Genomic DNA, 14,549 nt, shown 5'->3' with positions numbered 1-14,549 from the left:
TCGAGAAGATACAAGCCATATTGAAAAGTAATAATCTTAGTATTTAATTGTTCGTTTTCCTGGTTTTGTCGCCGATTTTAACACATGTTTTACAAAACAGTCATACCCTGGCAGTCGCGTCTACCTTTTTTCTGGATAACTTACCAGTAATTATCTGCTGAATGACAGACTACTAACCTCACATGAATTCTGAATAATTGGTGAGAGTAGAAATTAATATTAGACTTATTGTTCAAAAATAAGAATTTTATTCTCACAGAGAAATCACGCCTCGTCTAAGGATCGAACTTCCAATTTTCTCTCTATAGAGCCAAGGGAACGCGCAGTTGTTAACTAAATCCTCATCTTAACCAAGCCCAAATTCAATATTTAAAAAAAAAAGCTAAAGCGATTTTATCTTGTTTCGTTTACTCATAACTATTCGATTTTATCTTGTTTCGTTTACTCATAACTATTCGATTTTATCTTGTTTCGTTTACTCATAACTATTAAGCAAAAAATGATATCTATTTCACTAACTATATAGATACAACTTAAAATATTTGAAAAATGGTCTTTCATTAATGTAAAATAAAAAGTTAAATTAAGTATTCACTCAACCAACAGCAAACACATTATTAAACACGTATTGCTGGTCAATTCGTTTCAAGACTAGCTTTTTTGTGATCTACAATTCATGTATAAATCTTTTAACAGTAAAAAATTGTAATAATTTAAATTAATTTGTTTCTATAACTTCCTTTTTCATTTTCCAATTAACTTTACAGACTTCTTACAGGTCATGGTGAAATAATTTTATACATAACTGGGTAATGACATATGTATAAATTGATGGACTATTTTGATTGAGGCATTGATTAATGAACTCTTTACAAAATAGAAATACTTGGCCTTAAGTTCCCCAGCCTTTGGAATTCAGGTGATCTTTCAGTCATCTAGTTGTTTTCATCAGATTTTAGTACAGCAAGCTACATGCTATTTGACTATCATTATTGATTTTTTTTTTAATTTACAGTTTAAAAATAAAAAAAAAACGAACAGAACACGCAATCTTAAGGTATCGTTTTTCACTTTTTTTGTTCTTTATTCATTACTTTTTACTAGTTATTTGTTACAAGTGAGACACTACATTATCAATGTACGCGCCAAAACAAAAACAAACACAAAGGACTATATATATATTTTTAAAGGATGGAAAAATGCATTTAAAGCCTAATATCTTGCATGTACTTTCATATTTTTAAATCATCATCATAAACATCAGGCCTGCTGTTTTTATTTTATTTCTTCATCTTTTTTGTTTGTTTCCTTTATGTTTCCTATTTATTTATCGACTGACTGACTAGCTAGCTGGACTGCTGACTGAGAAGCGGGCGGACCGACCGACCGACACTAAAACACTATGTTGTCACTTTGAATTAAGTTAACCTAAAATTTGAATCAGTTAGTTTTCTGAGTGAGGGGATAGTTTCAAAACACAGCCATTAATTTGTTTGTTATGTAAACAAAAAAGTTTATGCAACAACTTAAGTCGATGAATTCGCATGATTTATTATTGCTGGTGTTTTGTATTCGCATTCAATTTATGCTTTATTAGCGAAAAATGCACGAAATTGTGCACTAAACGAACATGATCGTTTTACGGTATAAGAGCACAAAATATAGTTTTTATGTTAGTTTTAATTTTACATAGTATATGTTTAAACAAATGTAATATAGATCATTGAAACTATCAGAATGATAGGGCAGGACACTTAATCCTTGAAATAACCTTAATTTTGGACTGGATAATTAAACCTGAATCAGCAAATTTGGCAACCGGTTGACAAAAGAAGTTTTTTAATCGTTATTCTTTTATTATAATAAGGAAGTAGGCTGCAAAACCAATTTGTTATTTCGTATAAGGAAGTGAAATATGATATATTCTGAAAGAAACTATTGAATGGTTTATTGAAAAATGATCAATACAACTATACAAGAGTTTATAAAGAAAACTTTACTTTATATGGCTCCGTTTTTATTTACCAAAAAAATGTCCTGCAGATTTCAGAGAACCCTACAAAAGACTGATAGATATTTAGGCCGTGGTTTGATGACTTATTATATGTAGGGTGGTTTCACATTGTGGTACATATTTATCAGATATGTAATACAAAAGAAATTGTCTTTCAACATCTTATGAAAGAGGTTATATTTAATAATATACAACAGTTCATGTTTAAATGTCGGAGATTTATGTCACTAGACTAGTAGGGCACACGTTATTGAAATACTGTTTAAATAATTAGTAGTTGAACGTTTTTAAAAGGCATTATTAAAGTGCAGTTATGATTCCACGATTCTACATTACTATATTTATTATTTTATTTTACTATTTTCCTAAGTTCTAATAAGGATATTCTAGTCATAAGTTTAAGGCCTTCTGTCGTAATATAGAAATTTCATTTATAAATTATTCACGCGAAATAAAATATTTAATTGACGTTTATATATTTCGAAGCCGACCATTAACGCCCGTTAAAAACAGAACAGAACAGAACTTTTATTTTTGATTTGTACATAGTACATTTCAGTGCAATCAATATAAAAAAATCAATAATATAGATAATATAAAGAAATCAATGATTGTAATGTAACTTAAGTAACTACAGTTTGATTTAACATTATACATAATTTAATATTAAAGTTATAATAGTCATAGCATTTATTTATATTTTTTGTAATATACTGCTAATTTACATGGCTACCTTCTATTATTACTTTGCAGCAACGCAATAAATTTGTACATACTTGGATCTTTTAATAGAACGGATGACAAAATACACTTAAACCAGCGGTGTGGGCGAAGGGATACAAATCATCAGTAAGCCTCTATATGTTTATACTTTTGTTGATAGTGGCGACGATTAACGATTTGTTGGAACAGGTTGTACGATCAAAGGTCGATGATATCATTGACAAACATTTCAAAGAGCTTTAAACATTTTACAAATGCATACAAAACAAAAATTGGCACTTAAACTTTTATAACAAAACCTCGTCAATAAGTAATAAAAGACGATGACGGCAAGAATAAAGGGGGATTTTAGACTGGTTTTATTTCTGTTACAAATATAGACTTTATGAGCTGGTCTTCCGGGTAGATCACAAAAGAACATGTCATTGTGATATGTTTTGTAATTAGTGTAGCATGCAACTAATGCCTAAAAATTGCTAAAAATTATAGAGGAATGTAGTTATACAAAATCTGCCAAACATACTTTTGTTCAATCCGAAACTTGTAAAAGTTACCTGTACAAGGACAAATATTCAGGTTAAACCTATCGTCTTTGTCCATAAAATAAGAACATTTTTTTTTGTAAAAAAGTGCATTTTATTCTACAATAACAAATTCTTATTCAAATAACAACCTGCAAAACATGTTTTATTTATTTTGTTAATTATGTATATTACACCAAACATTGGAATACGACCAACTTTGGTAAAATGACGAAAAACAAAAAATATGTATATAAATAAAACACGTATCGTATACTTTTAAACCGTTTAACCTGAGGGGGAGGGGTTGTAATTATTCTTTTATTATTCTATTGATAGTAAAAAGAAAAGAAATGTTTACGCATTGCTTTTCTTAGGGCAGTTTCAACATTATTTAGTATGACTGTGTATAGAGTTATAAATGATGAAATATTTTAAATATAAAAGTTTAAAAGTAAATTTTGATGTTTTCATGACCTTTTAGTCGTTTGTTTTTTTTGACATGAATGCCTGTAAAACGTAAACAGAACTAATAATATATGTCATATGTTTCGTTTTTGATCGGAATATATGTCCCGAGGGGACCCGCCGATTGGGCGGTAACATGGCTTGCCAAGCTACCGTCAAGGGGCTGGTTCCCGAGGGATGAATATTCCGCCCATGGGCGGGTTCCCGAGGCATTGATATTCCGCCCATTGGCGGGTTCCCGACGGATGGATATTCCGTTCTGAACCGCAAACATATGTCAGATATTTTTTCTTGCATATTCTAACGTTACCAAACAACTTTTATTACATACATATAGCATACAACAATTGTTACATAAATATAACATACAGCCGTTATTACATACATGAAGCAAATAGCCATTATTACATACATATAGCATACAACAGTTATTACATAAAAATGACATACAGCCGTTATTAAATACACATAACATACACAATTATTACATAAAAATAGCATGCAGCCGTTATTACATACATATAACATACAGCCGCTATCACATACATGATACATACAGCCGTTATTACATACATATAACATACAGCTGTTATTACATACATATAACATACAGCCGTTATTACATACATGTAGCAAACAACCGTTATAACATACATATAACATACATATTACGTACATATATAATACAGCCATTATTACAAACATATAGCAAACAGCCGTTATTACATACATATAACATACAGCTGTTATTACATACATATAACATACAGCCGTTATTACATACATATAACATACAGCTGTTATTACATACATATAACATACAGCCGTTATTACAAACATATAGCAAACAGCCGTTATTACATACATATAACATACAGCCGTTATTACAAACATATAACAAACAGCCGTTATTACAAACATATAACAGACAGCCGTTATTACAAACATACAGCAAACAGCCCTAATCAATGATAAAGGTAAAGTGTAAGACATGTTTTTCAAGCAATTGTCCATGATACAGTACACAATGTTTTCAGAAAAGTTATTAGCAATATATCTTCATGTAGATATAACAATAAACTATAAGAAACTGTATTATCAATTGTTCATTATACAAATAAACAAAACGTTTGCAGAGAAGTTATTAACAATTTATCTTCATGTAGATGATAACATGCATGTTTCAGTCTCATTTGCCACATAATTTATGTATTTTTCATTCTAGATATTCTGTTATCATTAAACTCACAAAATAAGCAAAATTTTACAATTCACAGATGGCAAAATTTATATACATGTAAAGCCTTATGCACTTAGAGTCTTTCTTATTCTCTTTAAATATATTACACAATGTTAGTTGGGGTTTTAATTTGGCATTATTAATGTGAAGATATTACGTAAGAATGACCAGTATGTCGTTTCATCCAGTTATATATGAAAAAGTTAAAACATAAATAAGATGTAATTATATATATATATTTTTCATGATTACTATCAATTTACATAAATATGTCATTGTATTAAGTACTAAAAAGGCACGTGATGTACATATATTCATATATGAATATTGACTTACATGTTAACATGTAAATATTTTTTTTATACATGTATGTATCGATAGATACAAAGAAACAAACGAAAAGTTTAACATTACTGTGTGAGGTGGGACGTGGGGACTCCGGGGATACACCCTATATGGCATCTAAATAAATTTTACATGTGCATACAGATAATTGGCATCTAGTAAATGCAATAAAATGAAAAAATAACCATTAAAACTGTCCATACACATTCTTATAAAGATAATTGTGTGTTATTAACACTTTAGTACTACAATGAAAAGTAAGTTTATCTCCACCCATTAAACATTACAGCCCTGCCAGCTTAGTTCAAGTTGTCGAAGGTTTAACGGAGTAGGCCCTACTTTTTATAAACATGAAGCTGTGGACATAGGCCTTAACTTTTTGTATAAATGAAGCTATGAAAGAACTCCTCACCATTTAGTATATATTGAGCTATATTTTACGTGGTAAACGTACCAGTTGACAAAGATATATTATATACTTTATAATCTATAAATAATCTATAAATAATCTATAAATAAAATCAAATCTACAGTAATCTAACATTGAAAAATTTAGAAAAAGGTGGGGGTCTTAAATAGTCAAATGAAAAATACATAAATTTTGTAAAAACGCAGGTTCGGGTTTATTGAGTGTAAGTTGTAAAAGCTCTTAAAGACCCTCTAAGACCGGCTTTGGTCGAATTCAATTTTCAATATGAATATATCTTAACATATTGTCCGTATGAACCAAAAAAAAATATATACTAACATTAAATGCAATTAAGATTGAACGGATTTCAAATGAAACCACAATAATTTATGTTTTTTTTATCAGTAACACCTGACATCGACATTTTCTTTTACACATTCAGATGAATATGCAGAACAAAACGAAGAAAATCCGTCTGTGTTCTGTAAAATGTTTAAATAAAGGTTCTGCAGGGAGTCTCTTGTGGCGTCATTATTGCAAGATGACGTGTAGACATAACTAGCATATTCTGGATGATAAGCTTCCGCGTCATCGTACGTGTAAATAGGTACTGTAAATAAATGTTAATTAGCATAAATAAGTTATTTCTATTGAAAATAGAAAAAGGGCTATTCAATATATAATTCATATGTTACAAACAGCATTATGCTAGCCAGAAGATAAAGATATTTGTCGACTAACTCTTAACCCAAATGACGCCATAAATAAATAGAACGGTATCCCATCCTCGAGGCAAGTTTATTTAAAAGTAACATTATTTCATACGTAGACATTAGATCTAATTCTATATTTCTGAAAGGAAATTTGAAAACGTATCACATAATATTATGTATTATAAGAAAATGAACTTACCATCACAGTCTGGAACCGGATTTGAAGCTATCCATGTACCGGAAGCACCACAAACGTACATTGTTTCGTAACTTTCAGACGGACCAATCGTGTAGTTTTCTTGGCATGTGATCATGCAAAACTGACCATAATCTGTCTGCCAGTTGTTACACAATATAGCACCGTTTACGGGGACGTTTAGCTCTGGACATGGAGTCGCTAAAATATATGATTTTTTTATGATTGAAGGTAAAGGCCGTTTATCATAAGTCTTATAAGATCAGTGCGTTTGTAAATTTTTAGATTTTTTTGGTTTTCTAATTTGATTTTTATGAACACATTTACAATGTCACCTCTTTGTTTTTCAGCTAAGATAAAACGAATCCACATGTGTATATCTTTTTCATGGAACATGTTAGCTAGCTGACAAGCCTTTTAACCCATTACTTCATATACACGCCTTTTAACGCCTTTTTCACCCCCCCTTTTTGTTGTCTCAAATGGTGAAAAAATGCATTATCTAGGCCCTTAACACTTGTTTTTGTTTGAGAAATGTTGTTTAAAAAAAGTGACCACTTTTTCGGCGCGGCCCCCCAACCAAAAGATACATCAGGGGGTTGCCAGAAGGGGGACGTGCCCCCTTCTGTTTGGGGGGTTTGAAGGGGGGCAGAGTCCCCCCTCATCGCCAAGAAAATTTTGGACTTGTGAGAGGCTATAAATGACCCCAGATTGATCATAAGGTAACGTGTAACCAACGCTGAAAAGCATTTGACTCTATCTCAATCCATTGAGAAGTTGCAGCACTTTGAAATCAATTATGATGGAAAAAATCAACGCAAAATAGTGATTTTTGGCAATTTTGAGATGTCCCCTCGTTGCCATGGTAACAGAAAGTTTAAGCCTGAGCATGTTGTTTCAAGGGCAATGGTCCAGTCAACATTTGTGCCAAGTTTGATTAGTGTTGAAGCAGTTTTTATAGTATTATAACAATTTGAACTTGTAACGGGAGACTTTTCAATGAAAACAGCCATTTTTCACAAAATGCTCATGAAGTAATGGGTTAATGAAAAAAATAAAAAAATCTACAAAACAACAATTTTTCTTCAAATTTATATAACAGGCCATGTTTAAACATGGAAAAACGCAATTTAGAGTAATTTCAAGTATTTTCATCATTTTCTGTTAACCCATTACTTCATATACACGCCTTTTAACGCCTTTTTCACCCCCCCCTTTTTTGTTGTCTCAAATGGTGAAAAAATGCATTATTTAGGCCCTTAACACTTGTTTTTGTTTGAGAAATGTTGTTAAAAAAAGTGACCACTTTTTCGGCGCGGCCCCCCAACCAAAAGATACATCAGGGGGTTGCCAGAAGGGGGATGTGCCCCCCTTCTGTTTGGGGGGTTTGAAGGGGGCGGAGTCCCCCTCATCGCCAAGAAAATTTTGGACTTGTGAGAGGCTATAAATGACCCCAGATTGATCATAAGGTAACGTGTAACCAACGCTGAAAAGCATTTGACTCTATCTTAATCCATTGAGAAGTTGCAGCACTTTGAAATCAATTATGATGGAAAAAATCAACGCAAAATAGTGATTGTTGGCAATTTTGAGATGTCCCCTCGTTGCCATGGTAACAGAAAATTTAAGCCTGAGCATGTTGTTGCAAGGGCAATGGTCCAGTCAACATTTGTGCCAAGGTTGATTAGTGTTGAAGCAGTTTTTATAGTATTATAACAATTTGAACTTGTAACGGGAGACTTTTCAATGAAAACAGCCATTTTTCACAAAATGCTCATGAAGTAATGGGTTAAGTAAGATATATTGAAAAGTTTGAATCTGTATATGGAGTTGTCACATTGGTTTTTGAAACATATTGAAGATATTTTCATAAACATAAGATACCAATAAGATATTGTAAGGTTGGACTTACGTCGAACTTTGATTTGGAAGCTGCACTCAGTGCTAAGACCGTTTGATACTTTAGTTGCCACATATTGCACAGTGTGATCACCCCAAGGAAATGTAAACTCTGGATTGGGATAGTTTGATACAATGTCAAGGTCACTTCCCATTGGGTCAGTAAACGAGGGCGCGGTCCAGTTATAACCAACTGTCTTCTCAGTGGCATTTACGTAAACATCATAACCGCATCCTGTCATCACGGGTGGTTGAATGTCTGCAATAAGAAATAAGATTACATGTGCTCTGTCACAAAACGCATAATCTTTTAATAAAAAATTAGATCATTATTTAAGTTTTGATAATATAATTTTACCTAGTTATGTAGTTTCTTCATATTTATATGTAAACAGTGTCTTTAACATTGGTAGACGTCTGGTCAATCAAGTTCTGTAGAAAACAGATCAAGCAGAATTCGAATGACATCGAGACAAAGTAGGGATTCATGTTTGCAGGAAATATATCAATTTAAGCTAAAAGTAAACAATTATAACGCGAAAAATAGTAAAATATACTTTATTATATGTTTTATGATAATTATTACCATTTTCACATAGTTGCCCACTCCACCCTGATAGACAGTTACACCGGAAGTCGCCAAGAAGATTCACACAGGTAGCGCCGTTTTGACACGGTGAACTGCTACAGTGGTTTGCATCTGAAAGATTAATGAAATTGTATATTTTTCGTGAAAAATAGCTTAATCTAATAGCAAAAAAACAAAAAAATGAATACTACTGTTATATGATTAATCAATTACTTATCTGCAGCATTGAATTATTCATTTAAGTTGCTAATTTTTACATTTATCACTTTTACTTCTATGAAAAATTATCATAAGACGTTATCTCACATATACAACTTGGTAAAGTTCCACTCCATGTTGTGTCATGCTGACATATTCTTACGCCGTCACCACCGGTCATGTTATAGAAGGTATTACACGTGTACGTCGCTCTGCCGCCATAGTTTGTTGACGTCACAGATAACGACCCGTCAGATATAGAACTAGGGGTACCACAGTTCACAACTGTAAAACAATAAACCATCATGTTTTTTTATCAATATTGTTTTAGATAATTATACAACATATATATTCACATCAGTTTGTTCCCTGAAAGTCAAATATTTTTGCTTTTTTCTCCGTATATGTCTCCTACATGTATTTGCGACACTTAAGAAAGATGCACTTAATGCAAATGAGCTATTTATGTATGGCAAGGAAAGTAAACCTCGGTCCATTTGTTAAAAAGCTTGTCATTTTAAGTACTAAAAAACTGTAACTGAATTTATTGCCAAAACGTTTAAGAAGCAAACTATGCCCCAGGTTTCTGGCAGATGATTATACTTGTCTTGAAACTATATCAGTACACCAACAATTAAGCTTTTGGGAAAAAAAATAATTATAGCATTTTCAGGTTAAATGTGCCTTAAATTAACTCATCAATTAACTGGTCTATAACGAAATATATAACATAAAATAATATATTTGTTCTTAGAGAATATTTACAGTATTATATTATACATGTAATGTATGTTATGTTATGTTATGGAATGTGAAAAGCATAATGAAAACAAATAATAAGACAAATTCCTTACTATCAGTACAACATTTGCTCGTGTATCCGGCCTGACACGTGCACGGTGACCAGAGGGATCCTGAGGCCACACCTCCATTATAGCAAACATTGTTACAGTCCTGCCAGTTAGAACCTTCGTCATTTGACGCACAATCTGTGAACTCATCACATCCGGGATTCTCTGTCAGCCAGACGGAACGAGTACGAACCCTTTGTTAATAAAAGGTTTTTGTTGGTGTTTTCAAATTATTTATTTATTATTTATTGTCATTTCTATACAACCTTTTATTTTTCGTAATTATTCGTATTAGATGTTTGGAAGTCAAACACAGTTTATTCAACATTGAACTCTACAATACAGGTATTTCAAAACCATTATTCTTCTCAACTAAAATACTTTTACTATTTGAGACAATAGTAATGGTTCAACATGTTCTGTTACGTATGATTGTAATTTGTTTGTATTTTGCTAATTGGTACTTTATCATTTATCGTTTGTATGAGTGTAAATTTTTATTTGTATAAGCGTAACTATGTTTTGTATTAGTGTGACTTTTAAGTCGTATAAGTGTAACGTTTTATTTTTATTAGTGTAATTATATTGTATTTGTAAGTGAAATTTTTAATTTGTATACCAATTTAAATATATGTTAGAATATCAAAGAAATGATGTCTGACATGTGTTTAAAAACATTATTATGATTTCATGTGTAAATATAAACTTATTTCATAATTTATAATTTTTAAGTATATTGTTACCTCTGTCCAAAACAATCATTGTTGCACTCACTCCAGGCTTCCCAGTCTGCCCAGTAGCATTCGCAGTAAGTCCATGTGTCTGCAAGAACCGCCTCTGTGCTCCTTCCATAAAACAATAAAAGGGGCAGCGAGGTCAAGGTCAGTGCTATATAGCCAAACATTGGAAACGTTTGATTGAACCTGAAAAAAAGACACATGAATATTTATAAAGATAAATATGGCTATAAAATTGACGGTCAAATATGAACGAAAAATTAAAAGGAATGAAAAGACGTATTTTGAATTCTAATGTTTATAGGAACACAGCCTAACTGACACATTTTATATCAATGTTTTGTAAAAGCGTACATAAAAATATAATATTTTTTTCTGATTTAGTACCTATTTATGATACAAAAAGACACTTAGTTTAAACATACATGTATCTATTTCAGCTTGATTGTGAAAAAACGTTCTTGCATGTTATATGAAACAGTTTCGAAACTAACCAGTACTGGTGGCATATTGGTAAATACGTTCCTGACCTGAATAGGTCTCGAACCCACGATCCCTAGTTTAAGTCAGACACCTTACATTAAGGTAACTTTCCCCATTAAAACTATGAATGATACCCCGGGACAGTACAAATGCTATTTTGTACAGCTACGTGAAATAAACTTCTCTTTTATCTATCATAAACCACACTTTTACTATACAATTGTTAACTTCATCATGTAGCCGCAAAAATGGTCATCATCTCATAAAAAACCAGAGCTAAGTATATCTCTACATGCAACGAAAATTATCTTTTATTTTCATTGAATGGCTGGCTAAATCACGTTGGTTTGAATCATGTCAGGGGCGTCAACTTATTTATGAAATGAACCGGATAAGATTGCTTTACTGAGTTATTTGCTCGAGTAAGAAAAGTGCATATATAAACAGAAACTCGCCTATTAATGTTAAGCATTCTCAGAGAAAAGAAACAGACGGCACAAGGCTTTCGTCTGTTTTTTTATCAGTGGTCATTAAAAGCCTATTTTTGCAATTTAAATATCTTAATTTTGTACGGAATTCGTCAAAAGCATTCGGCATGACTTTCGATTTCTCTATGTGACTTGTCGAGATGAAATGTTGTGTAAGCAAACCAGATCAGCACAACATTCAAACTTCAATGAACGTTGAGCTGAGAGGTAAAGTTTGCACGATATTTTGCTCAAAATTTAACACAACATAGAAACTGTTTACTATGTGTCGAACTGGCACAACATCCAGCAAAATATGTTAAATTGAATGTCGAGCCAACATGCAAAGCTTGACGACATTCAGCATAAAATCCGGCTCAACTGTTTCAAAATACACTCGTATAAAGAATTATCGTATGTTATAACTAATCTCTCCCGTATGTTATTACTAATCTTTATCGTATGTTATTACATGTACTTATCTCTACCGTATGTTATTACTTATCCATACCGTATGTTATAAATATTCTTACCTATGTTATTACTAATATCAACCTATGTTATTACTTATCTCTACCTATGTTATAACTAATCTTTACAGTATGTTATTACTAATTTCTACCGTATGTTGTTATTAATATATACTGTATGTTATAACTAATCTCTACCGTATGTTGTTTATAGCTCTACCGTATGTTGTTACTAACCTCTACCGTATGTTATTACTAATATCTACCATATGGTATTACTAATTTCTACCGACTTCACTGTGTGTCGTTAAATTGAAGTGTGCATAACAAGTGTCAAAAGAATACTAAAACATTTCAAGTAAATATATTATCTCCCGCATTTTCAATATCTATTTTCTTTTCGATACAAAATTTGGATCGAAAACTCGAAATTATTCTGAAAATTATCGTGTGAAAAAAGTCAAGTTTTGCGATTTTTTGTAACTAAAAACACGTGCATAATTTCCAGTTTTGTATAAATCTTAAGTAAGAAAGTCGATGGCGAAAACAAGATTCCGTATTACAAAAACCAGTCAGATATGCAGGAAACATAAAAATTAAATTTGTAAAAAGATATCATGAGTGATAACATAGGGTAGAGTTCCATGTAATCAACGGCAAGTTTAGAATTGCAAGCTGTTTTGTTATCAATAAATTTGGCATCATATTTGCAGTAATGACATTATCTTGATACAATTTGAACTTTGTGCTAGAGGTAGACCGTGAATGTATTGCAGTTTTCAGCTTCACATCTCAGGTCGACATTCATTAAGTTATGAATAACGTTCTACATGTTGTGTTAACTTTCGTACAAGCTTCAAAAGTCAGTTCCACACTCTTTACATTAAGCATTTTTTCCCAAATGTTGTGCCAGATGTTGTGTCAGCTTCATATTAATTTATTTTCTTATGTTATGTTGGGTGTTGTGCTGAATGTCGTTCCGTCGACACATCTCAGCTCAACATTCCTTATAAGTTTAAACTATTTGCTAACACAACATTTCAGCTCGACATTGAGAAAACGAAAGTAGTACAGAATGTCTAATGTCGACTTCTTTGCCAAATTCACACACTTTTCTTGTAATATTGTAAATTGTAACATACTTGCTTATCAGCCATCGCGTTACAGCTATTTCTTCATGTATAACAATATTTGCCTTAGTTTTTATGTAACAATATAGAATAACGCCAGATACAAGTAACATGTGTGTTGTTGGAGTTAAACAAATGTGTTCCTGAATATTTGATTATTTTATTTTCGTTGGTTGAGACATTACAGCAACAACTGAGATGTGACTGAATTTGAAATAAAAAAAATAATGAAAAACAACTACTTAAGTTTTGAAACATGAAAATTATATGAACAACAAAAAGATAAGAATTAAGATAAAGAAGGGTAATTTAATTCAAACATATCAAAAGAAAAAAACATGACTTACCAAATAAGACGGTGATTAAAATTTACAAGCCTTCCAAATGAAAAAGACTACCGCATTAAGGTTTTAAAATTTATTCAATGTAACCCAAACTTCATAATGGCTGTATATTTTTATCGGTGAATACGCGCGGGAAGGCGGAAGTAGATATACGCCAGAGCGGATTTGAATAATCTACTTCTTAACAACTGACTTTTTTTGTTATGGACGGATCGTGTATAATGTAAGCATTATTTTTATTTTATTCTATTATATTATTATTATCATAATATTATAACAATTTATGATTAATTCATGTTTTTCTCGCTTGTTCCTTCTTGTGCCGTTCTTCTTTTTTTTCGATAAAAATAATTTAATAAACGATATCAAAACTAAATAAATCGATCATTAATCTTATGGGCAATGTTAATAACAATGTGCAGTAAAATACTAAAAGTTTTGTGGAATTGAAGCACTCACTTATGTCAAATAACAAAGTAAATATTTAAATCTTTGATAATATCCCTTCATATTGGCAATATTAACAAAAAAAAAAAAAAAAAAAAAAAAAAAAAAAAAAAAAAAAAAATGATGCGTGAATAAATGAAAATGTTTGTTACGATAATGCTACCAATTATAATACAGTTTATTTGCTTTAAACATTACAACAACGCAAAATGAACTGTACTGTAATTAAAATAGATTATTGAAAAATACAATGAAAACTGTAACATTGATAATAATGTGGATAAAGATAATGAAAAAATAAATGA

General features: G+C 31.4%; 1 protein-coding gene across 1 annotated transcript; it reads right to left on the bottom strand.

The window, feature by feature from the left end:
- Nucleotides 1-4,764: 4,764 nt before the first annotated feature.
- LOC132759543 (sushi, von Willebrand factor type A, EGF and pentraxin domain-containing protein 1-like) lies at nt 4,765-13,934 on the bottom strand. The gene is made up of 8 exons (XM_060751333.1): nt 13,801-13,934; nt 10,910-11,089; nt 10,170-10,360; nt 9,424-9,600; nt 9,115-9,228; nt 8,542-8,787; nt 6,633-6,830; nt 4,765-6,330 (listed from the first exon to the last, which is right to left on the bottom strand). Exons 2-8 carry the CDS (start codon nt 11,068-11,070, stop codon nt 6,122-6,124), a joined length of 1,296 nt encoding a protein of 431 aa, XP_060607316.1. The 5' UTR covers nt 11,071-11,089; nt 13,801-13,934; the 3' UTR covers nt 4,765-6,121.
- Between the last annotated feature and the right edge of the window lie 615 nt (nt 13,935-14,549).

The sequence above is a fragment of the Ruditapes philippinarum genome, unplaced genomic scaffold (genome assembly GCF_026571515.1).
Source record: "Ruditapes philippinarum isolate M1 unplaced genomic scaffold, ASM2657151v2 ctg916_1_1_1_1, whole genome shotgun sequence".
Taxonomy (NCBI): Eukaryota; Metazoa; Mollusca; class Bivalvia; order Venerida; family Veneridae; genus Ruditapes; species Ruditapes philippinarum.
This window is presented reverse-complemented; position numbering and strand designations above follow the sequence as displayed.

What these genes read in the sequence shown, in the direction of transcription:
- LOC132759543 (XM_060751333.1), bottom strand. Translation starts at nt 11,070, where the DNA reads ATGTTTGGCTATATAGCACTGACCTTGACCTCGCTGCCCCTTTTATTG. An exon ending in GAGCAAATGTTGTACTGATA is followed by an intron (nt 9,601 to 10,169) that starts GTAAGGAATTTG and finishes ATTGTTTTACAG; the next exon opens with TTGTGAACTGTGGTACCCCT. An exon ending in AACTTTACCAAGTTGTATAT is followed by an intron (nt 9,229 to 9,423) that starts GTGAGATAACGT and finishes TTAATCTTTCAG; the next exon opens with ATGCAAACCACTGTAGCAGT.